Source organism: Micropterus salmoides, unplaced genomic scaffold (genome assembly GCF_014851395.1).
Source record: "Micropterus salmoides isolate LMB-PRFRI ecotype aquatic unplaced genomic scaffold, ASM1485139v1 Ms_hic_scaffold_18, whole genome shotgun sequence".
Classification (NCBI taxonomy): Eukaryota; Metazoa; Chordata; class Actinopteri; order Centrarchiformes; family Centrarchidae; genus Micropterus; species Micropterus salmoides.
This window is the reverse complement of record NW_024040928.1, coordinates 14,954,867-14,980,500: the sequence shown is the minus strand read 5'-3', so window position 1 is coordinate 14,980,500 and position 25,634 is coordinate 14,954,867. Positions and strand designations below refer to the sequence as shown.

The 25,634-nt window shown below is 40.3% G+C and overlaps 2 protein-coding genes across 2 annotated transcripts; one reads left to right on the top strand and one right to left on the bottom strand.

The window, feature by feature from the left end:
• Positions 1-10,390: 10,390 nt before the first annotated feature.
• Positions 10,391-16,628, top strand: LOC119908796. Its single transcript, XM_038726666.1, has 3 exons — positions 10,391-10,679; positions 11,783-11,917; positions 14,880-16,628. Exons 1-3 carry the CDS (start codon positions 10,666-10,668, stop codon positions 16,039-16,041), a joined length of 1,311 nt encoding a protein of 436 aa, XP_038582594.1. The 5' UTR covers positions 10,391-10,665; the 3' UTR covers positions 16,042-16,628.
• On the bottom strand, positions 16,143-25,243 carry gata4 (GATA binding protein 4). Its single transcript, XM_038726667.1, has 6 exons — positions 24,472-25,243; positions 19,600-19,766; positions 19,380-19,505; positions 18,917-18,998; positions 18,467-18,603; positions 16,143-18,094 (listed from the first exon to the last, which is right to left on the bottom strand). Exons 1-6 carry the CDS (start codon positions 24,992-24,994, stop codon positions 17,969-17,971), a joined length of 1,161 nt encoding a protein of 386 aa, XP_038582595.1. The 5' UTR covers positions 24,995-25,243; the 3' UTR covers positions 16,143-17,968.
• Between the last annotated feature and the right edge of the window lie 391 nt (positions 25,244-25,634).

Here is a 25,634-nt window from a genome sequence, read left to right as displayed (position 1 = left end):
AAGATAAGATGCCCTTCTTTGATCACATGAAGGGAAATTAAAGTGTCACAGCAGCAGAAGTACACAAACATATTTATAGCATAGATAAGTGCGGTTTGAACTAGAATATTAATATTCACAAATAAAGTGGTACACCAGGAGGTTCATTATTCATTTGCAATTGCCTGTTTAAAAGATATCTTAATATGAGTTAAAATTAGGCCACAGAAGGACACACACAGCTATATGTGTGAAGCCTTCAGAGTCTGAGTTAAGCTGAGCTGCTTCATTGCTAAGTAGTCCATCAGCAAGTCAGCAGAGGACACCATGATCCACAGTCCAAGCATGTAGAGCATACCCAGTTGCATTTGTCCCTATCTCTTATACTTGCAGTTTCACACACAGATGCACACATTTTCAGATCACTAAAACAAGTTACATTACAGGTGCCGACGTGTGGAATTGTATAATAATACAATTTGTTTGTTGCAGTGGGTGCACACAAACACCCACATTTATTATGGTTTCTTATATACATTTTGCTGTATGTACATTGTACATTCTAGTTTAAACACTAGATGTCATTTTGCACAACTGCTTACCAGCCTGGTCATTGTGCGTATTAGATTTCTGTGACACATCCAAAACTATGTGAGTATCTAGCTAGCTAACTATGTTAGTCTTAAAGGCGTTGACAGCCCCCCAAAGCCCCTTACCCCTATAACATCACAGAGGTGTGTGCCTAAACCTAAGTCAGTGATTGTATGCATGTCGATCATGATGTCGATACATACTACGGCTGTGCACATCAACTTCAGGGCAGATGGTTGGCTGGCAGATGTGCTAGCAGATAGGGTTTACTTATTTTGTGTCGTTGTGCATGAGGCCCACCAATTCACTAGGTGGCACTATCACAAAAAACACTATCACAAAAAAATGTAGCCAGATTAAACATGGCAGAACTGAAAAGACAAATAGTGACTGACATGTCAGAATTTGGCACTTGACTTTTTCTGTACATGGCTCACAATCAGAAAAGTTTGGCCACCCCTGCGTTATATGGTCTGGAAGTACTGGTGCACCCAATGTTAGAGAAAACACACCCCTAAAGTGCAAAGACCCTCTCCAAATGCTGCAGGTTATGCACCTCGTGGTGTCGGTGTTTTGAAACAAATACAACACAAATGAGCTTTTAAAACCACTACGGTGATGGTTTTGGAGTTACTAAGGATCCACTGAGCTCACCAACAAATCCAATAACAGTGGAGACGATGGTGAACTTTGTACTACTACAGGCATGTGAGAACAAAAAAACACATAGGTGCACCAGCAAGTGGAATGACTTTGCCTAACAAGACATGTACTCTCTGCATGTTCAATTACCACTTTTGCTGGTGAATGACAAAGTTAGTTTCCTTGTTCTCATAAAGTTTTACCCTAAACTATCTAATTTGTCTCAGAAACAAAACCTGACACAGTCTCCTGTGTCATCCAAAATGTTCCTTGCCAGTGTTTTACCATAAGGGTTTTTTGTATTAATTGTATTACTGCTGCATTAATGAGTTGCATATTACCGCTGTAGATGTTTAAGGTTGTGTTTATTTTAACTATATAATGTTGGGTAGTTTAATCTGCAGCAATGCATCATATTCTATGAGATCATCATACATTATGTTTGTAACGTTTGTAACGTAACTACTTGTGAGATCCATGCAGGTCAACTTTTCACAAGAAAAAACCCTGTTTTCAGATTTGACTCTGAGATGTTTACTTGAGTAAAGTTATTTATATTCCACTACTGGTCATTTCTGACAATCAATAAAGGAAATGGACATCACAGCTACACATCAACATGTAGACACAAAAGTTGGATAGTTTATATCTGTTGGTCTTTATATAATGTCTGTGCACTCTTTCTCAACTGTCATCATTCATTTTCAAATTCACATTAGTTGCACTGGACTGAATCTTGCAGAAGCTGGTAGGCTATCAGGTTTACATAGTCTATAAGAAAAAAGAAATACAACTTGTGGTTTCCATGTTGTCACATAGCACCAGCTATAATGGGAGGGAAACAAACAGTTGCCAACAAATCATTGAAATAAATTAAATAGTATAAATAGGCTACAATGAAAATATTCAACAAATATGAAAAACAACATTAATCATAATGTCTCTCTTTCTGTGTATGGCTGGCACATCGTCAGCGTCAGTGATGAACTGTATGAAATTAATTGCTCTTTTGTATTATCTTTTAAGCTTTGGCAATATTGTTTTTTGACATTCATGTCAATAAAGCAAAATTGAATTTAATTCAGTTGAATGTCATGGAAACAGAACGATGACACAGCTGAGGTCATTCATGAGGGCTGCAGATCAGTCTGATCTCTCACTTTGCACTTGGACTTGGGCAGGAGTTGACCTCTTGCAAACCCAAAATTGTGGAAAGATAATTCTTGGAGAACTGAAGCGCCTGAAAGAATCTACTTAAAAACAGATTTTATTCAGACTAAAAACAAAACCCTTGGATCAACTGTGGGAAACCGCAGAGCTTTAAAATGGCCCTGATCGACGAGGAACACCTGCGGATGGGAGTCGCCCTGTTGGCTAACAACCCTGCAGGTAAGACAAGTTTTATTTGATAATTATGACTCATTCATTCATTCTCTTAAAACTCGTGTAACTTTAAATTTAAATATGAACAGTTCACTCCATGTCGTGATCAGCCAAAGTTAACTTTACTGATTGTATTTGTGGTAGAAATCTTAAATGTTATTCCGTTGTTTATAACATACTTTCAGGACTGGAGGCCAAATGCAGGAATATAGCTACCAAAATGATTAATTTCTTGTTCTTCTGTTTGATAGGGCAGGACTCTGTGTTTTCTGGAGCAGCTGAGAGTGGACATCAATCAAGCAATCGTCCCAGGAAGCCACAGCATGACCAAGCAATGTGAAGACCGAGAGAGTACACCGCCACCCTCTTCAACCACCGCTCAAGAGAATGAGGAGCTCTCTTCTGTGCTGGTGGGTTTGGGGACGCTCCTCATACACACACACACATAGGAAGTTGTCAACAGCTCTTTGCATCTGAACATGAAATAAAAATTAATTCTAAAAGGTAAAAACTTGTTAGTTTGATACCATATGTATACTACACTGTAAACCCGAATAAGTTCAGAATACTCAAATTATTTGTGGAAACTGATTACCTCAAACTTTTTAAGTAGTGGTAATAATATTTTTGAGTAAACCTTATCTTAAATATAATACATTTTTGGAAAACCTTTAATTTCATCCATTCATCCATTCATCCATTCATCATCAACCGCTTATCCTGCATACAGGGTCGTGGGGGGCAGGAGCCAATCCCAGCTGACATCGGGCGAATATGGGCCAATCCATCGCAGGGAACCTTTAATTTCCGCATACTAAATTACATTGATTCACTGCTTATTAAAATTGAATTCAACTTGTACTTTACTCAATAAATGTAATTGTGCACAACTTATACTCTGAGGGAAATCTACTAAAAAAAAAATGAATTTTGCTAGACTCACTCAACAAAATTACTACTAGTCAACTTCAAATTTACAAAATGCCCATTTTCAGATAGTAGTCCTCAAAAATACAAATACAACTCCATTATTACAACACCGTCCTTTCTATTTAATTTAACTACTGAGATGTAGGACAGAGCTGTAACCGTTACGTTAGCTTCCTGCTGAGCTTCCAGTCTGAAGGGGAGATGTTTGTTAACCTGCTTCATTTCTCCAGCCGTTTGGGAACAGACTTTTGTTGGTCTGGAGAAGCTGAAGTATGTATTACCTGACACACTGACAACATACTTTTACTGCCAGAATATTTTCCTCTGAGATTCACCATCACTTTTTGTCACTCGGACAGTCAAACACGCTGAGACCTCCAGATTAAAGGAGCTGCTCTGATAACAGCACCTGTTAGGTAGATGTCCTGCAGGGTTTCCGCAGGGTCTAAAAAAAGTCTAAAATTTCAAAGGTTTGTGTTCTAGGTCTTAAATAATTTTAAACGGGTATTTATTTTCCAACGTCTATGTAACGCTACCTCTAATCAGAATCAGAAATACTTTATTGATCCCCGAGGGGAAATTCTTTTGTCATAATTGCACACTTGTTAAGGTAGATAGATAGATAAAGAGTATGTAAATATAAGAGTATACATATAAAATATAAAGTATTGTGGGTATGTACAATATTTACGTTATTAAGAATTATTATGGTGAACCAAAAAGTACTAGTGAATAAATAGCAGCAGAGAATATTGCACATTAATTATTAAACAGGTAATATTGCACAGAAAATAGATAATTTAGTTTAATAACTGACACTCAGACACTTAAAGGGAGGAGTTATAAAGTTTGATGGTCACAGGCAGGAATGACTTCCTGTGGTGCATTTTGGGGGAATGAGTCCTGTGTTTGAGTAGCACGTCATGGAGAGGGTGGGAGACATTGTCCAAGATGACATGTAGTTTGGACAGCATTCTCCTCTCTGACACTACCGACATAATCCAGCTCCACCCCCACAACGTCACTGGCCTTGCGGATCAGTTTGTTGAGCCTGTAGGTGTCCGCTACCCTCAACCTGCTGCCCCAGCATGCAACAGCAAACAGGATAGCACTGGCCACCACAGACTCATAAAACATCCTCAGCATCGTCCTGCAGATGTTGAAGGACCTCAGCCTTCTCAGAAAATAGAGACGGCTTTGGCCCTTCCTGTAGAGAGCTTGAGTGTTCTTGGCCCAGTCCAGTTTATTGTGCACTCCCAGGTATTTGTAATCATCCACAATGTCCACACTGACCCCCTGGATAGAAACAGGGGTCACTGGTGCCTTGGCTCTCCTTAGATCCACAACCAGCTCCTTAGTCTTTGTCATGTTGAGCTGTAGGTGGTTTTGTTCACACCATGTGAGTCCACCACCACAGTTCTGTACTCAGCCTCGTCACCCTTGCTGATACATCCAACGACAGCAGAGTCATCAGAAAACTTCTGAAGATGGCAGGACTCTGTGTGGTAGTCAACACGCTGACCACGCTGTCTGGCACAAAGTGTTGCAGGCGCACATGCTGTGGTCTGCCAATCAGGTAGTCAACAATCCAGGACACGAGGGGGGCATCCACCTGCATCGCTGTCAGCTTCTCACCCAGCAGGACCGACCGGATGGTGTTGAAAGCACTGGAGAAGTCAAAAAATATGGCCCACACAGTGCTCGCCGGCTTATCCAGGTGGGCGTAGGTGCGGTTGAGCAGAAAGATGATGGCGTCCTCAACTCCCAGTCGGGACTGGAAGGCGAACTGGAGTGGGTCCAGGAGAGGTCTGACCATGGGCCGCAGCTGGTCCAGAACCAGTCTCTCCATGGTCTTCATGATGTGGGAAGTCAGTGCCACGGGTCTGTAGTCGTGGCGTCTTTGGCACAGGCACGAGGCAAGATGTCTTCCACAGCACAGGGACCCTTTGGAGACAGGCTCAGGTTGAAGACATGGTGATGGACTCCACATAGCTGGGGGGCACACGCTTTGAGCACCCTGGGACGGACACCATCAGGGCCTGAAGCCTTGTTGGAGTGGAGTCTCCACAGCTGTCTCACCTGGTCAGCAGTGAGGCACACAGAGGTTACATGTCGGGGAGGGGGAGAGGAGGAGTCGACAGGCTGGAGAGAGCGGAAAACCTGAGAGCCGGAGGGAGGGGTTGGGGTCTCACAGCAGGTGGGGGACAGTGAGGAGGGGGGGGGGAGTAGTGGGGTTTGAGGTTGTGGTGTATAACATATGTGCATTTGACCATTACAGTTTAACATAATGCTCTGTAGCTGGGGACAGTGAACCCTTATGGGGACAGTGAACCCTTAAGGGGAAGTAATGATTGATGGGTGTGCAAAGAGTGAACCCTTCTATGGAATTTGACCTCTGACCCAGTGGTAGGGGGAGTAGAGATTAGTGTCTATGAAGGGACTTTGCCCTTATATGGTATTTAGCAGAGACCTAAACATGTCCTATATAAGCTGTGTTCGATGTACAGAGAGACAGAGTGGTCATCGGGCTGGGTCACTCTCCAAGCTGCTGCAGAGCTTGTAATTGATGCTGAATACTTTGATGTAATAAACTTTTATAATCAAGAACAGTGTCAAGCGGATTTCTTCTCAACACATCATCGCAGCATTATCGTTGGGACACCACAAGGTGTTTGAGGGAAAACAGCAGCTGAGTTAGTTGGGGGATGGGCAGTAGCCATAGTATCAAATCTGTATCAAAGAACACATTAAGTTCGTTGGCCCTGTCCAAGCTGCCTTCAACTCCTCTGCTCCACCACTGCCTTCTTTCTGTTGAAATTTAGTTATAATGTTACCACAGTGCAGTAGTTAGTTGCGGACAACCATTCGGCTCCGCACCGTGGCGTGCGTGTGTTTTGCTGCGTATGTAAATTGACTTGATATATGTGCCCTGAAGGTAATGATATAGCTGCATGTGAAAAAGACACGGTCAAACTACAAAAAGGAGTTTGCTTGGCAATGTTGTTGACTAGCACCCAGCAGCTAGCTTGATACGACCATAAAGCTGCTGTTCGCGGCTCGCTGTGAGGTTACAGACACTCTTACCGTGCTATATGGCACCAAATTACTTCATTGATGAAATATGCGATAATACCGCATACTGTTGAGTCCCAACATATTGCCACGGTGGAAATTACTTCACCCTTGCGACAGCCCTACTTAGATGGAAAAACGAATCTTAAAGCTTAAAACCAGTCTCTAGCAACGTATTTGAAGCCTACTGTCGCTGCTTAATGAATGAGCGCCAAAATTTCACACGATCATTAATGATTTTCAGTAAACTACAGTAACACAAAGCATTGTTGTCTCCCTCTCCTCGTTCTTCAAAGGATGAGCGAATGTGAGAGAGTGGCAGAAAGTGATGGTGAAAGTTAGCAGAGGATAAGATCAACTCAAAATCAATTAAAAAAGGCCAGTGTTGACTACAGAGGAGCTGAGGATGCAAACTAACGTTAGTCCCTTTATGCTGATGAGATTATTCTTTTGGATTTTGATGTAAAAATGAAATGCTTGTAATAATACAGAAGGGAGGTGGTTCTCATGTTGCCTATTATTTATGTTAATTTATACAAATGTATAAAGAAGTAAATTAAGACACAAGGCAAACATGAATAATCCTATCTGTTATGATTCTGAGTAGGGCTTCACGATATTGGAAAAAAATTACATTGCAATATTTTTCTTTTCTGCGATATATATATTGCGATATATATATTGCGATGTGCAATGTTTTCACTAGACGACTTCGATTGCTCCATTTGAAAAGAATTAAGCATCCTAGAATTATTGGGGTGATTTTGTAGGGAAAATGCATAGAAAATTTAAAAAGCTGAAAATTTTCTTTTTAGTCTGAAAACAAGAGTGCAAACCATTCTTTCTTGAGTTTTAATGCAGTAAACATATTTTATACAAAATAATAAATAAAAATTAAAGAGCAGCTATACAGCAGCTCTCTGAGTGGTTTGGAGTGGACAGCTGACAGGGGCGGGGCCTGCTTTCATAGTTTGATAAACTGATCAGGAACAATATTGTGATTGGTGGCTTGCTGTGCATGCAGAGTCTGCTTGTCACTCACTAGCAACAAACTCTGGGTATCCCAGAACCCTTTAATCTGAGTAAATTCTGTTTCATCAGTCAGACTTCTTTGTAGATTAGTCATGGAAAATGAGAACCGTGCGAGTTTTCCTTTTGTATCAAGTAGCAAAAATTTGACTTGCTTGACATTGCACTGTTCTGCGATGTGACTATTGCGCATGGGCACATTGCGATGACGATGCAGAAATGATATATTGTGCAGCCCTAATTCTGAGGTCATGTGTTTTCCTGCCATTATAAGGTGGTGAGGCACAAAACGGCTTGGTGCTGCACAATGAATGTAAAATACTGTGAGAGCATCAAAACTAACCAAATGAATTTTCCCAGATCTAATGGTTAGAATTCAACCCCAGTAGACATGTTTAGCTTTTGGGGTGTAGTTTAGATTTGTCTCCCTGTCTGCAACCCTGAGTTTATCCATCAGCAGTAGGTTAAGTTTTATAAAGTCGCCAAAAAGACAGATTTTTTTTTTGTTCTTGATTTTTCTACCGGTGATCAATTTTTCACATCAGCAGGTCCACCGCATGCCAGATTGTTAATTATGTAGCTTATCAATGTCATCGTCCATCCCGGTGTTTCATTGTTGACATTGTCCGATGCCAGTTTTGTAGACATCACTGTACCCTAATTTGAATACATTGAATTACTCTCTATTTGTGACTGCATTAGTCATGATACAGGTTTTAAATTTCATTCATTATGGGCAGTGCAAGAAGGTTGTGGGTTCAAACCCCGGTTGCCTCAGTTTGCATGTTCTCTCCGGGTGCTCCGGCATCCTTCCACCATACAAAGACATGTGGACTAGGTTGATTGGTGACCCTAAATTGTGAGCGTGAATGGTTGTTTGACTATGTGTGGCCTTGCGATGGATTGGTGACCTGCACCCTGTACACAGGAAAAGCGGTTGACAATGGAAAGTCTTAAATTAGACCGGGTGAAACCTGCAGAAACCTTGACATTGTTCCATTACCTTGTCTACCTGACTTAACAATTTGCATAGTGTGGGACTTCTTAATAATATCTATTAGCTATCTTTATTTGTTCATGATCCCATAAAACTCCACATTTAAAGCTCCCTTTTATATTATTTAAGTAAAAGTGCTGCTCATGGAATAAAATTATGTATAGTCGCTTTTTCCACAAAACACAGTAAAGTAGTAAAAGGAAATTTTATTTAGCCCAAGATTCAGGAAGCTCAAATAATTAACCAAGCAATGTAAGAACACAAAACTCCACTTGGAAGTATCAGTTAAAATGGTAGCCTTCTTTAACTCTTGAGATTTTTTTATGAATAGTTGGATAATCTCTTATAGCATATTGATTATAATAGTAGTTTGTGGACCTCCAAAGTCTACTGGACCAGGAAATATTCTTTCTCCCTGTCCCTCTCTTTCTCTCTCTGTCTGCACGTGGTGGTGCTTTCAGCTAAATGCTAATATCTGCTAATTTATAATGTTAATGGCAACATGTTGAAGTTTAGCAGGTAGAATGTTTACCATACACATCATAAATAATAACTTTATTTGTAAAAAATGTAAAAAAAATAAGTTGCAAAGAGTTGTACATCAGAAACAAACAAGTTCCAAACTTAAAATTATAAATGAATTGACAACAATTATACAATGGTTATGAAAACGCCATATGATATAAGTAAAACTTAAGAAGAGATTTACGAGTCCTCTGAGTTTGCATGCCTGAGATCACCAGGTAGGGAGTTCCACAGCTGAGGGGCCCGAACAGCAAAAGCCAGGTCACCTTTAGTGCCAAGACATGATTTTAGAGCCATTAGTAGGCTACAGCCCTCCCGGAGGATCTCAGGCATCGGCCCAGCTCGTAGGGCAACCTCAGGTCACAGACGTAGGCAGGAGCCTAATTTTTTTTTTTTTTTTTAAAGCAAGGATTCGTGTGATTTGGTCACTCCTTTTAGTGAGAGTTAAAATCCTCGCGGCAGCAATTTGAATGAGCTGCAGTATATGAAGGTTTCCCTTACTGCTACCAGAATACAGAGCATTGCAATAACCAAGTCTTGAGGAGACAAAGGCATGGATGACCGTCTCACCAGAGGACAGGAAAGATCTGATCTTGGTTAGCTGTCTCAGCTGGACAAAGTAGGACTGCATCGTTTATTAAAACATCACGGTCCACAGTGTCAAAAGCTGAGCCGAGATCAAGCAGAATTAAAACCGAGCACGGGCCTGAGTCTGCTGCGAGCAGCAAATTATTGGTGACCTTGGTCAGAGCAGTACTGTGTAGGGAGCCGAAACCTGATTTAATATTTTTTTCATTATTGTTAAAAAAGGAGATTAACTACATTGAAATATTGAAGTTGAATTTTAAAAAGTGGGTTAACAGAAGCATGCTTAATACAAGATGGGGAAAAATGACAGTTGACAGAAAGCGGTTAATGATGGCTAAAATGTCTGAACCAACCTGTCTGGAAAGATTTGCTAATTAACACCGAACACAAAGTGCAACTAAGGCTGAAAAGAATGTCACTAGTTTTGACCTGATGATGACAAGTCAGACGAACCTCCCAAACTTTGACCCATAAAACAAACCAGAAGCATCTCCGACATTTTCATTTGTCTTACACTCTTTTCACTCTATAAGGCAAAGCTTTTAAATCTTGCACGTCAGTCAAAGTGGGCTTTGAGTTATCTCCTCTGCATTCTTCTGGGAACTTGCTAAACTGGAAAAAAGGAGCACGGAGGATACCATGAAACAGTTAAAGGCACGCACACACACACACACACACACTGTGCAGCTTGGCTTGTTATGAAATATCTATATGGCCGTAAGCATTACCAAGTGCAGAAGCTCAGTGCTGGTGTTGTCTGAGTAAACATGTTGAGAGTGTAACCGTTTTGCTGTTGCTTAGTTTGTCAGAGTTGTTTGTCTTGTGATCTGGAGTCAGCAGAGCTACACTACATGACCGACCCTACAAGAGAAAAGATGAGCCACATTTTAATTGACTGATTCGTGAACTACCAGGGCGGAGGAGTCAGGATGGAACTTCCCATGTGGGTAAACTCAGTTTGTACTTTGACAAAAACTAACCTGAAAAAGAGGCTAACAGACGTTTCCTTGCATCCAAATATCTCTCTGACTATGTTTTCTTAGACATTTCTCCAACATGGAATAGTTAAAGGCAACATGTAGGCTCTTAAATTCCTTTACTTTACTAGTGTTTCCCACGGTGTTTGGTTAATTTTTTACAGCCACTGTACATAAACTGCTCTCTGATCCTCCAATTGATATATTGTAATTATAAAACGTTATAGAGCACTTACCAAAACAAAGTACAATGTGTTTCACAGGCACAGAGAGAAAGAAGAAATAAAAATCAGGATATATTTTCCGATAAAAGTGACCCAGACAGCAAAAGCTCTGTCCCCTTTAGTTTTCAGCCTGGAATCAGGAAGACCGAAGATATCAAACTATGCACAGGGTCATAAGAAATTAAAAGCTCCAAAATATAATCCAGAGCCAGGTCATGGGCAGCCTTAAACGTAATCAATAAGACCTTAAAATCAATCCTAGGTGTGATGTGATTATACCTTTTGCCTCTTGTTAAAAGTCTAGCAGCTGAGTTCTGCACAGTCTGTAGTCGTTTCAAATTTTTTGAGTAAGACAAAAGAAAAGGCTGTTGCTTAATCAAGGCGAGAGGAAATAAAAGCATGAACAACAGTTTCTGCATCTCGGAAATTTGAAATAGATCCTATTTTTGTATTATTTCAACCTTGGTGGTTTGTTGCTTGAAACAGACATTGCTATCAAATAAAAGACCACGATTTCTTGCAACAGGCTTGATATGTTGAGACAGGTGACCAGATGGCAGTATTAGTTTTGTAATATGTTAGGGCCCAATGACAAGGATTTCTGTTTTGTTTGAACTGAGCTGAGTCTACCGAGGTTAGTGGGTTTAACAGGGAGAAAGAAAGAAATACCATATCTTTGGATCACATTACCCAAGGGGAGCATATACTGTATAGGTAGAACAAAATGGGTCCAAGAATTGACTATTGAGGCACCCCATATCTGATAAGGGGAAAAGACGACATGAAGTTGTTAAGAGACTCAAAATATCCTATTTGACATGTTAATCAGTCTGTTTTTTATTCAGGTTGAGCCGTAAGCGGCCTCTGTTTAATGGATATGAAAAGGAGCCTCTGCTGTACAAGAAGAAATGTGTGGGGAGTCTGAAATCTCTACTTGACAGATATCAGACTGACCAAGCCACAGAACATGCCAGACTGAAGTAAGTACTAACTGAAGTAGAATCACATGTTCGTATGGGGTGTGAAACATCTTAAACAAAGTGTTGCAGCGGATATTTCAGGTATCACATTTTCAGTTCCTCTTGGTATTACTTGGGCTGCAAAAATCTCTGTATTACAGCACGTCATATTATATGATTTATAGGGCTGTCAGAATCGTCAAGTCCTGCCTATAGACGAATCGTGTGTTTTTTTGTGCACAGCGATTGCGAGCGGGGGGTGTTACACACGGTAGCTCGCTTTAATCTTGAGAAGCTGCAGAACTGCAGTCTCTTTTCATTCAACTTACACTGTAAATTTCCAGCTAAACTGAGGCGCTCTCTCTCTCGCCTGTCCTTCACCGGTCTTGTGCAGTTTTACGTGCATTACTGCTGCCGACAACTGCATGCACGTCGAGGTTCCTCATGGGTCTTTTTCAAGTAGCCAGCAAAACGATAAATAAAATATTCTTTACGTGGTTCATCAACGGTGATAAATTATCCGAAAGTCCCATGAGGTTCGGACAATTTGGCACAACACCAGTGAAGTGGAGGCTCTGTCTCTTCATCTTCAGCAAGTGTTCCTCCACTGCCACCCCACGCTACGCTTACACATGTGCAATGACGCCCCAGGGTTAAGGCCCATTTATACTCCTGCATAGGGTCTACGTGCGTACTTAAGCCGTAGGCTACGCACATAGCCATGCATTTATACTTGTGCGTAGGTGTGTCCATCATTCTGCAATTACACCCTCAAACGCTAGTCGGCAGTAGCGCTACAGCGTCCACTGTGTTGACTTTTGCCGGCCAAGCAGGCTAACTTCCGGTTTAGCGCTCCGCTAACGTAAATGGGGGTAAAACTGTAAACGTGCAGCTGGTGTAGCCTTTTCAAATGTTACCGACCGAATGGATCACATTCTGATTGCGAAACGAGTCATTTCGCTCGGGTTGCGACGGTCAAATATATTGATTCACTGTGTTACAGCCGCCGTTTTGGCTGCTAGTAAACGTTACTTCAAAGCGCGGGATACTTCCGGTCGGCTCGGAGGCATTGCGAGGCTACCCAGCCGACCAATCACAGAGCTTATGGTCCGCATCGACTCAACGTGTAGTTACATTTTTAAGGAGGTGCACGTCAGGCGACGGCGTAGCCTCTGCCTAGCCTCTCCGTAGCCCGTAGCCTACGCCATCACCTAGGCCGCTGATTTGAGGCAGAAGTATAAATTGCACTTTAGGGTTGCAATTTTGGATTTATTCACATACTTCAAAAACATTTATTGAAAGTTTTATTCTTTTTACATATTTATTTACAACATTAAAAATTTAAATGTATATTGTAATAGGCTGTATATTAGGGGTGCAACAACTAATCGACGTAGTCGACAAAAATTGATTATTAAATTCATTGCCAACGATTGATTCGTTCATGACTTCATCGGGCTATAGTGACACCGTCAGCTTAACAGAGTAAAGTGATGTGAACAGTAACGTTAAAGTTACTAAAACAACATCAGCGCTGCAGTAAAAACCTTCACAACCTAAAACCTCCAGAGTGTGGCAGCATTTCACTCTTCGCACAGCCAGAAAAGTTGTGAACTGCAGCAAAGCTGAGCTCTCCTGGAAACACCGGAGCATCTGAAGAGGAGGCGCGTAACGTCGTGTCTCTGTGGATGATGAAGACTCGTCTCAGTAAACTAGTTAGCGAGCTAGCTTCACGTTAAAGCCGTGTTACTTTACGTTATGAGCTGAAACGTTTTCTATACAGTTGGTCAATTTGATTGATTGTTACAGTAATGGTGCTGTGAGTAGCACATAATTATGATACACAACGGCCACGTTCACATTCCAGATGTGCCCTGACTTTACAATCATAAACAATGCATCACTCGTGGCGATGTTCCCAGCTGGAGAACAAGATTAGACACCCGACAATTTCATACTTTCTAAAGAAGAGAAAACAGTTCTCCTGTGCGTGAGGCGGCGGGTAATCCGCCCCAAACTCCCTTAAAAAAAATCACGGAGGATTTTAGGGGAAACTAAATTTGTTGTGAAACGCTGTCTAATACAAAATTATTATTATTGATCCCCTCTTGTAAATTTGGCAAATGAAATGCATGACGTTATTTCTTTCTTCGTATACAGTGTCAGTTTGTCCCGGGGGGGTTGCAGTATTGGCGTGAAAGCTGCTCCGTCCTGCTTATCAGGACATGGTTTCAGTGGACCTTTCTTTTGCTGCAGCAGAAACGTTCATTAAAAGATGCATATTTGAAGGCAGTATTTTATTGTCTTGACTGTTAATTGGCACATGCCTAAAACAACCTCAGGTTTGTGAGGTTGTGTCATTTTGCGATTCCTAATCCAAATTGTTGATTAATCGTTTCAATAATCGATAGATTAATTGTTAGTTGCAGCCCTACTGTATATTAACTTAGTTAAGTGGTAGTTCTATGTAAAATCGGACGTTGGGCACCCCGATATAGCCAAAATGGCATGATCCTCGTTTCGCTGACGCTTCGACTGTGAGATTGACAGTCGAATCAGGCTCCGCCCATCGAAGCATCGAATCTTGGACTATTCAGGTCAGCCCTAATGATTTATATGGTATATATTATTGTTTTTGGCAAGTGTATTTTATCTTAGAATAATTTTCATTTTACATATTCATACAACATATTCAGTTGTTTAATCGAGTCGCGTTCTCTACACATTTGTTTTGCTGTCAATGAAATGTTGAGCTGTGATAAGCTCTCCTGATGGGTAAATATTATTCAAGACATATCCTTTGAAACCATTTGAAGGAATCGTGAAGAAAGTTGTCTCTTATTTACATTACACAAGTCAGACAGTATTTTATGTTGTGAAAAATACATCATGGTAGAGTATTTTAACAAATAATTGTAAACTATTTTAAAGGAATAATTAACCAAACCTTTATGCCTTACGATGAGATATCTTTGTGTTACAGGACAAGCTGTGGACACCCTTGCACATGTGAAGCCTGTGTGAATGGAGGAACAAAACATTTGACTGACGCTGACAGCTTCTTTGAGCAGATTTCGTCCTGGGCTGACACACAACACTCTGTGAATAACGTATTGGAGCGCCTCAAGTACAGACAAGCCACTGATGACATTTACCTCAGCGACTCAGTCAACAAGAAATTTCTGGAGTTTCACAGTGACATAACTGAGGAATGTGGTGCAGAAGATAAGCAGCATTCATGGGCTGTTATTGAGAAACAGGAGGAGATTGTCATGTACGGACCTTATTACCCCAATTACAACAACGGAGAACACAGCGAGGACGTCATTATTAAACAAACCGAGGAACTTCTGGAGACAGGGGCTGTCTCAGAAGACTGGAAGGTGTATGTTTTCACCATGAACAGTCCGTGTTTGGCTAGAAACACAGATCCATGCATGCTGAACCTGGTTCAGAAAGCTCAGGAGTGGTGGAGAGCGCATGGAGTGAAGACTCACATTGGTTATGTGAAGTGCTGGGGCTTCAGAGGAGCTAAGGAAAATCTGTTCAGGGATATTAACTACAGCCAAGTGGACTGTATACATCAGACTGAGGACTATGAGAGCTATGTTAAAGCAGCTGAAAAGAGCACTGATCTTAAACCTTTATGTGAAAATCTGTTTTCTGCTGTTAAACACCTCCTGAGATCTGTGAGTGTCCCTATGATAAACACTGTGCAAGGGCAGGACTGGAAGAGCTACTTCAAGAGTATGCATAGTATTTTTGAATGCAAACTAGAAGAAGAGAAAAAAATCTTCACAGAGGAGGTGAACGCCGTGATCGAAGCTGCACAGGCTCTGCTTCCAGAAAAAAGTGGATTTTTTGAGGAATGTTTAGAAAAGGGACAGGCTTTTGCATTTGATTACACTTTTAGTTCCCAAGTATCTCACGCCATCCAGGATCACATGAGACTCACGTTTCAACAGTGTTGGAAGGAGATGGTACAGGACAAATATGCCGAGTTCACCAGGGAGAAGCTGACTGAAGACTTCAACCAATGCACCATCCAGCTTTTTATCAAAGATATTCTAAAGCTCACAACAGAATACTTACAAATTGGAAGGATACAGTTTTCAGAAAAATCCCCACAAGGTGTCAAAAAATAAACTCGCTGACAAGGTGATGAGAAAGTTAAGACTAAATATTTCACAAATGTTTGGTATGCGTTTGACGTGAATGACACCAAACACCATACCTACCAACTGCATTATGTCAGAATGCTTTGTCTTTATTAGTTTCCTCAGTAAGGCTACAGTTGCATACTGAGGGAGGACATCAGGTGGTGTTAGTGCACACCGAGAAAGTCCACATACATGTCCATCTCCCACTGTGTCTTTACTTACAATATATCACAAATAGTGTATTACAATTATACTGGAGTGGAGTTGTTTTTTGTTTTGCATATATGGTCATATATTTGTTATTCTGGAAAATTCAATGTAGCAATAAACCACATTTACACATGTTGCCTCCATGCTTGCCACAATCAAATAAACAAACTGTACAATCTTGATACAATACATCTTCATAAGGTTTATCAAACCTTCAGCTAATGAATGATAATTGTGTGGCTTGGGGTTGAGCCTAAAACAATAAATACTGGCAGGATTTTTGAAAGTATTAAAGAATGTGCAAGTTTTCTTGTGGAGGCACATCTGCACTTGTGTCAGCAGAGGGAGCTGTGGGCCATCACTTCCACCCCACATTCATCAAGTGCAACTTACTTGCCACATAGGTAGTTTATCATGTATTTGTTGATAGAGGTGTCAATACTGACAAGTATTGGTCATAGTTTAAATCAAACACACAGTTCAGGCAACTGATCCAGAAACAACAGGGAGCTGTTCCTATTGCACTGAGTAGGAGACTGTGTTTACTGAAGTTCATATCACTGGTGTTGAGGAGTGATGAATGTCTTGAGCAGTTCTCTTTTAGCTGCAGTAAGAAATGCTCCTGGTTTAGCTTGCGGAATTAGATGCACACATATGTACATAACACTCATGAGTATATCACAAATAATACCTGACTGTAATCTGTCACTGCTAATTTTGGGAAATGTTTAAAGGGTCAGTCCACACAGATGACAAATCACATACGTGTTTTTCCATTCACCTTTGCTGGTATTTTGCTGTACAAAGAGTTTTATTTTCAAACTGAGCCGCCCTACAACTAAGATGACTACATGCTAGTGAGTGGTGCTCTACTAATGGACATCCTTTGAAAAACTCAATTGTAATAAGTGCTTGACCAGATTCTCTACACAGACCTCACCACCTTTGAAGGTCTGCGGAATATGTAGTAGCCAGCACATTGTTTGTTCTGTGTTTTTTAAATATAATTTTCAATGCTTTTAGCACCACAAACAAACATCTCATTCACCTCCATTCCAATGTGGTATAAAGTTAAAACCACTTGTGAGAGATAAAAATACCTAAAAATATATTGTGGTTTCATATTGTGGTTAATGTGAACTGATATTTTAAGTACACTTGCTGTAGCTCCTGTATGCCGCTACTTTTGGCATTAAGTTGTGCTGTTGTGACTTCTTATGTGTTTTGTGAGTCCATTGAATGCCAAAACTTCCATAATAATGTGAAAATGAAATATATTAAAATTAAAACAATTCAAGGAGAAAAAGTCTGGCCTTAATTGTTATTTGTTACTGGTTTATGTTACATTTTTACACATGCGTACTGGCGTGGTAGAAAAGGTGACACAAAAAAGTTCCCTTTTTTCAATTGTTTCACATCAAGAGTTGTTGTATTTAATCACAGTGCTGCTCTTTAATGATTGTCAAAATCCGTTCACTCCTCGGTTGCTGTGATTGAACACACAGTATCTGTTTAAGATCTCCATTTCCTTCGTGGTGCTCACATATTGGTCCCAGAGCGTCGTACTGAAGACACTGTGCGGTGTGTAGGCTGTGGGAACATCTGCATCCAGAGCGGCAGTCTGCTATCCGGAGACGCTTGCCTCTCAGGACAGTATAACCGGTGTAGATAAGTTGGTTTGAGATGGTGGGTCATAGGGGTTCTAGGTCAGGATAAGGTTGTTCCAGGGCTCAGCTTTAGAGCCAGAAGACCCGCTGTGGCCCCCAGGGGACATCTTGAGAGGAATGGCTCCACCTTGAGCTGCCATGTAAGCTGGCAGGGCTGAAATCTAGAGGGATACAGAAGAAAACGGTGAGAAGGCCAATACGGAATATCTCTGTGCAGTGGGAGTGGGCCCTCCATGAGGGCCTCTTGGCACTGGCATCACCACCCACTTACATCACAATCATACATAGGGACTTTCCTTGTCCTATTATTTGGCATGTGAAATAATTATAAATATAAGGGCAAAATAAGACTCCATATTGTAGAATTTGGGTTATAATAATTGTGTCTACACAGCAGTTTAACTGTTTCTGGGCCTATTAGACTGTTACAGCTGAATGTAATGAGCAATGAAAGCCTCTACCTCTTTTGTCAACTATTAAAAACAATTTGGGACATAAATATTCTCTAAAATTTGACTAAAAAGGCATCTAACCTGTGTGTGTACGCTATGATGAGAGTACAAGCTGTGAGTGTCCGGCTCTGTCTTTATCTGGCGAGGCTCCTCTGTGGCGGCGGAGGCACGGGGAGTGCTGCTTGGCGTGACTGGAGTCCCCTCACCACCTGGGCTCCCTGTGGAGCACAGAACTGAGGTCATTCCCAGACAGTATATGTGAATGGGCCCTTTAATGCACTATACTCTCAGAAATGTACAAGTACTTGTGGGTAAAAGGGAGGGAGGGCTTCAATTTCGATTTTTAAACAGGGTTTAAATGTAGGTTTTTTCCTACTCCCATTTTTGTCTATCAAAGATAGAATAATAATGGTTGTGGATGTTGGGGAGAGGAGACCTAAGCTCTCTCTTCTACGTGAGATTTGGCTATGCTCCTGCTTGTCTAATATCTATGCATTCACAAACAAAAACACATGTGGTCATGAAGCTCACCAGTTTGGGGCTTGTTGAGGTTCTTGGGTTTGCGTTTGCGGGTCTGGATCCCCTCCTTCTTCATAGCCAGGGGTCGTGGTACCTGTGAAGAAGACACCAAAACGAAGGAATAACCTTTAGTAAAGTGAAAATGGTGAAGTTAAGATTCAGAGGTGAAAAAGGACCTAAACTGTACAGATAAGTTAAGTTTCCTGTCCTCAAGATAAATTTTCAAAACCTTTTTTTTTGTGAATCTCTCATTTTAGGTCAGAGTTCCGTCATCACAAGATGGTGTGCACTTGGCCACCAATAACGTGCTTGAATGTATATTTACTTTATTGATTTCTATACATTTAGATGCTCTGTGTGTGTTTCTATTTACAAAGCATAATCTCAGATTCCTTCAGAAATTACAGACGTAAGTTATATACAGTACAAGATTTCAACAGCATCAGAGCACTTCCCTCCCCTCTTTTTCTCTCACCCCATGGAGTTTCATGTAGAGGCCACAGGCGTTGCAGACCGGCTCTCCCTCTGCGTTTCGTCGCCACAGGGTGGTGGTGGTGGTGTGACAGTTAGTGCAGGACAGGCCCACCCTCCTCGAGGCAGACTGCAGAGTATAAAATATGTCCAAGCCACCAGTTAAAAAAATGGAGACACATTGTGACACACTGTGCGTTGAAACATGCTCTGCTGTCACCCACCAGCCGCCTTTGAGGTTTGATAAGAGGTCTGTTGATGCCGTTCATCTTGTGGTACAGTCCGCAGGCGTTACACAGGTAGTGGCCCGTGCCATCCCGCCTCCAGAGGGGGGTTGACATCGCCCCACAGTTCACACACTCTCGCCCCTCAGCAAAGTCATCGAACAGGTCTGATGAAGAGAAAAATACAATAAGCCAAAACATCATGTTATTTGTGTGAGTTTTTCCTAAAGCCTGATATGGCTCAAACAGTAATCTGCATCTGTCCTGTAAAAACTGTGACTCTGTTGAGTTATTTTTTTAATATCAGTTCAAGGATCATAGAGTAACTCAAGGACTTAAGTACAGTTTTGAAGAGCTTGTACTTTTTTTGAGTATTTCCATTTTTACTCTATACATTTATTCTGCAAATGTTTTTTAATACATTTAGTTAGTCTCCCGATTCAGATTATTAATACAAAATATCATCAACAAATAAATTATTGAAATATTATAGATTAAGCTATTTAGCTGTGTGGCATTAAAATAAGCTCCATCTTTGCCAGCTGCAACATTAAAGTGACATAGACATTAATGCATCTAGAATTATTATAATATAAAACAATAAACACAAGGTGTCCATTATGTATAGTATATTTTTATGCTAATACTTTTAATTAAAAATCTGAATGCAGGACTGTTATTATTATTTGGAAAAATTCCACTGAATAAACAAAAAAAGCATCCTAGTCAAGTTGAAGTCATGGCTGTTTATTTTAAAAGCTGATGTTTTAATAATAGTGTTTTGGCTTTATGTTGGTAAAGCTGACCATGAGCCTACAGTTCAGAGGATCTGCTACCACTGCAAAAATTTTAAATAGACCTAATATTTTCCACATATTACAATGCAAACTGTTCTCTGTCATTCTTAGAAAAATTATCTTCCAGCTGGATTCATGCCCTCCTTAATAAACAGTTTCCTGCACTGTCAAACCCTGACAGGGTGATCATCAAATGCAGTGGCTCCTCTGCACCAGCAGGAGGTGCGGGCTTACAGTCCTACAACGGGCCCACACAACAGCAGCCTGGAATCCCTCCTTATCTCGCAGCTCTCCATGAGATAAAGAGCCGGCTGGAAATAGAGACGGAATAGAGCTCCATCATATTCAAATAGAGACTCCGTGTCTATCACATCTCTTTCTCCCTCTCTTTCAGACAGCCCGACATCTGATGAATGCGATCTTCACTCTCTCATCTGGCACATAACAGAGTATCTCCCAAGAACCACTTAGCTGTTCAGAGGAAGGACAATCAATCTCTGGTAATAGAGTGACAGCTTGGCTTTTGTTTTCTTAATTTAGCACAACAGCGCAGGTTACAATATTCATCAGCTATATGAGATTATGTCAAGAATAGCTCGAGGACACGTGGAAAACACCAACTTATTAATTGTAAAAATCACATTTAAATCAGATTGTATCGTGTTTTTTAACTGTACTCTCCATTGAGCATAATTATCCTTCGACAGATAGTATAAATCTGGCCTCCATCTGTTCCTCCCTCGCTGACTGGAATGGCACTGATACATATGTAGTCCTCCTCCAAGGTTGAGAGAAAAACAAAGACAGCAGGGCAAGCTAACCTTGAGCCAGGCAGCAATTGTAGCCAACACAACGCAACAACAAGAGACAAAGGAGGTTTATTTTTTCCTCTGCATAAATGTCAGTGTGTCTTTATCAGGGTGCAGTTTAAAAACACCCACAGTGACGCTATTAGAGGACAAAGGTGACAAAATAAATAAAACACTCAATCTATTGTGACATGTGAAGACAAACTGTCTGTCCAGGTTTTGAATTGTCACAGTGTTAGAGTTAATGAGGGACTACAGTGGCAACCTTTAAAAGTAACAAAGTACATTTACTCAGCTTTATCTAAGTACAATCCTGTGCTACTTTCACTTTTTTCACAGTTTTTCAAAGAAGCTTTTCATGTGGGAATATTGTTTCTTATTACGTCACTAGATCTATCTGACAGCTGTGGTCACGTATTACTTTGAATATAGAGACTTTACATGCAAAATATATTATCAAAATATAAAAATTTGATGGATATGGGTAGTCAATAGTTCCTATCTGAAATAGTGAAGTCAAACAACATGGACCCATACAACGTGAATATTATAATATATATATTATTGTAATATAACTTTTGTGCAGCTGTACTTTACAAATATGGTTTTACAGAATAAAATGTAAGATGAAATATGATGAATTGTTGTAAATTAGAGTTGAAGTTAAGTAGTTTAAATCTGCTCCACCAAGGGTAAAATTCTGCTTATGCATTAATGCATCAGTAATAATAATCTAATGAAAAAATATATATACTAGTGTGACACTCACAAAGGCTATTTTTCTATTTTGAGTTCCCCTACTTTTTAATTGTTTTATAAAAATTATGTCTTTTGATATTTAATGCATTTTGCATTCAGTGCTTATTAGATTTTACTTAATACATTTTTTTAAATTCCACTGCTGTTTACCCAAATGCAGAGCAAATGCCAGCATGACACACTGCAAAGGGAGAGAATATCAAAGTGTTGAAGTCATCTGTTGGCTCTTGAGTTCATATTCCATGATAGGCTCCTTGTATGTGAGGGAGACACATTTAACTTTCATTACTGCCAGGGTCCTACCAGTGATAATACAGATATAATATTATAAATAAAAATAATGAACTTTATACAAAACATTTATCGTGAAAAGACTTACTTGTAGTTGTAGGCATGTTATAGTTTTTTACATTAAGTCATTTTCCAATGTAAGAAAGATCAAACTTAAGAAGGAATAATTACAGACTGTGATGATGCTGAAAAATGTAAGTAATTATGATGTTTATCTGGAAAAACTCACATACATTTACAATTTTTTTAAGTAATCAAATATATTTTCACAGATATTTCATAGAATTTAAGTAGAAGTTGTAGGTGATCAAAACAAATTTTTTCTTCTTTCACTGACTCGTGTGATTTTAAAACAACGAGGTGAAGCCTGTCACTCAGACATGAAGGCATGTTCCTTCATCACAGGCTGTACTGTGAGTGCAGTGTGATTGTAATCAGATGAAGAGGTCAGAGTGGATCTATGCCGTTATCTCTCACACAGCTGATATTTTTCTTTCTTCAACGGTTCAGGGAGAACGTTTAGGCTAATTATCACCACACAAACAATTTTTTTGCAGTTTTTCAGCCAGTCAGATCACATGCTTATTAATAATTGGCAAAAAGAAAGAGTGGCTGGTATTTATAAGTGAGGAAGATGTTCAATGTTACTTTGATACTAATAATCAGTGATATGTCTAATAATGATCCAACCAATCACATTAGGTTCTAAGTTACATGATAGTAAAAAATAAAAACATGAACATAAAGGTTTAGCTGCCCATCACCCAGTAGCTGCCAGCAGAAAATTATAGAAGAAACAGGGGTCAAATAAACACAACATCAGACTATACAAGGTGCAAGTCGCACTCATCAAAAACTGACAACCTAAGCAAAATCAATGTGTTGATATGGTCCAGAGTACAACCTAAAGGCCAAAGTCAATAAATACTCCTTACATGAATGTTCAATGGATGGATTCGGATTCACTGCATCTTCACTAACAGAAATGACTCTGCAGTTGATGCAAGGAGTCCTGTGCTGCTGATCAGGATCAGTTTCCACACACACACACACACACACACACACACACACACACACACACACACACACTTCAAATAACTTTAATATAAATCTAATAATATCTGACCTCATCCATGAGGCCAGAGTCAAACTAAACCATAATCCCTATAAACCATGTTATCATTTCAGGTTCAGTTAAATATTAATTCTTATCAATCCAGTACTGTCTCTTAGATTCATAAAAATACACATACATGTTTATTATGTGTTATTTATGTGTTAGTAGTTGGATAAACTGTTTTAGAAATAAAAGAAGCAGAACATTACTTCAGTTTTATTGGAGGGGGGGCGCTTTCCATATAATAGCCTATTAACTGTTGCAACAATACATTCGTGAATTAGAAATCGTGTTATAAAGAAATAAACTGCCAAACTCCAAATGTTCAAAGGTGACAATAAGTGTTTAATCCTTCTGCAGGGACTCCCTGTGTCTGTGACACTGACTTATCTCATGTGGCTGTAACTTCCTAAAATGCCTTCATGTCTTTAGTTGGTGTTATCTTTTAAGCAAATAAAAAATATTTTTTTTAAAATGCATGTCCTGCTTCATTTAAATTTGAAGTTAATGTTGGTTTTGCAGAAATGAACAGTAACTCAATGTCAGATATTTAATAAAAATCTAATCAGTTCATTATACCAGAATTGGTAGGTTAATTGTGTAAAATACAAATAACACATTTAATCTAGTATAATCTTGTTATAATATTGATTTATTTGTGTTTTTCTGATTATATTTCAGACCTTTTAAATTATTGCAAACTAGGCTGTTCTGTCAGTTAACACTGCCCTAATCTTGATGGCTCTTAATGAAGAAATAATTTCTGCCAGGTCTACACATGCAGAGTAAACTGTTATTTAAGACCTTATTGCAGCAGGATTTGCCTCAAAATATATTAGGCCAATAGCTAAATATTAAAAATAATAATAATAATCAAAGCAATCCTGATATTCTGAAAAAAGCCCACATTTTCAATCAGCTTCTTCTCCTTGAAGCTTCTTCGACATTTTGTACATTTCTGTCTGACACAATTTCAAAAAGTCCAAACACCCTTTATTGAAAATAAAAACCCAATTGTTCAGCAGTACCCTTACAAATTATTTAACTATTAAAATCAAAACAATATGTAGGCCTAATATTGTATTTTCCTGTCGCTCACCTATGTTTGGGTGCCGTGTTGTGCAAGGAGTAGCGCCGGTTTGGAGACCGTGGAGGACCGGGCTATCAAAGGGAGACGACGGCCACGTTCCACTCACGTTCGGGCTCATGTAGGCCGGGTAGTGGCTGTGATACGACCCGCTGAGGCTCCGGGCGCCGTAGTGCTCCCTCCCGTTGGCAGAGATGTTTAGCGGGCTGCTGTAAGAAGCTGCAGTCTCCCGGGCCGTGGCCACCCCGGAGGACAGAGGCGGGCTGGTGGAGAAGGCGAAGCGCGGGGACACCGGGGAGTGGTTGTACGAGGGCACTGAGTCGGCGCCCGTCTGCGCCCAGGCAGAGTGGCTAGATACGGGGCTGCCCTGCTGCGACGCGCCGGGCGTCTGGAGGTAAGGCAGAGCCGGGATCATGGGGGTGACGACCCGGGTGGTGGGCACATAAACCGGAGAGGTGCCCGCCGAGGCGTTGTGGAGAAATCCGCCCTCATAGGAAGGGGGTCCGTGGTTGGTTGTCATTATGCCCTGATACATATCCTCTCCTTGAAGTTGGACATCCGTGTTGATAGAAGGGATAGTGACAGTGTGGATGCAGTTACTCACAGGATTGCTGCATATGAACGCAAAAATATATGGTTTGATGCAATCCGCAGAGCTCTTTCTTCCTTAAAAAATCAGGTCTGCTGGTAAGACTTCAAGAAAACCGCAACATTCAGGAAAGTACGAATAAACTGGGAGAGGAGACACGCGAGAGAGGAGGAGTGAGACACTATAGCCTACTTGTGATCAAGATCCAGCTGTTATCATCGCTCGCTCTCTCTCTCTCTCCCTCTCTCTCTCTCTCTCTCTCTCTCCCTCTCTCTCTCTCTCTCTCTCTCTCCCTCTCTCTTAAAACCAAAAATAAGTGAAAATGGGGATTTTAATGGAACCAACCAAATTATATTTAATTTTCGTTGTAAATAGGCCTATCTTATATTAAACGACTTTGTCTAATGCGATAGCGGAGCAGAGATTTCAAATAAACATCTTATTTTTTAATTATTATCTCCAAACTGCTAACTTCGATAAAACACATTTTTAGGATTTTTGTACTCTTTTTAATCCAAAAAATATGTTTTTGTTTTCATTTGTGAATTAAATAAACGTACAAGACCGTTTGTTGTGATGTTTTGGC

What these genes read in the sequence shown, in the direction of transcription:
- gata4 (XM_038726667.1), bottom strand. Translation starts at nt 24,994, where the DNA reads ATGTATCAGGGCATAATGACAACCAACCACGGACCCCCTTCCTATGAG. An exon ending in AACACGGCACCCAAACATAG is followed by an intron (nt 19,767 to 24,471) that starts GTGAGCGACAGG and finishes TCTCTTCATCAG; the next exon opens with ACCTGTTCGATGACTTTGCT. An exon ending in TCAAACCTCAAAGGCGGCTG is followed by an intron (nt 19,506 to 19,599) that starts GTGGGTGACAGC and finishes TATACTCTGCAG; the next exon opens with TCTGCCTCGAGGAGGGTGGG.
- LOC119908796 (XM_038726666.1), top strand. An exon ending in ACAGAACATGCCAGACTGAA is followed by an intron (nt 11,918 to 14,879) that starts GTAAGTACTAAC and finishes TTTGTGTTACAG; the next exon opens with GACAAGCTGTGGACACCCTT.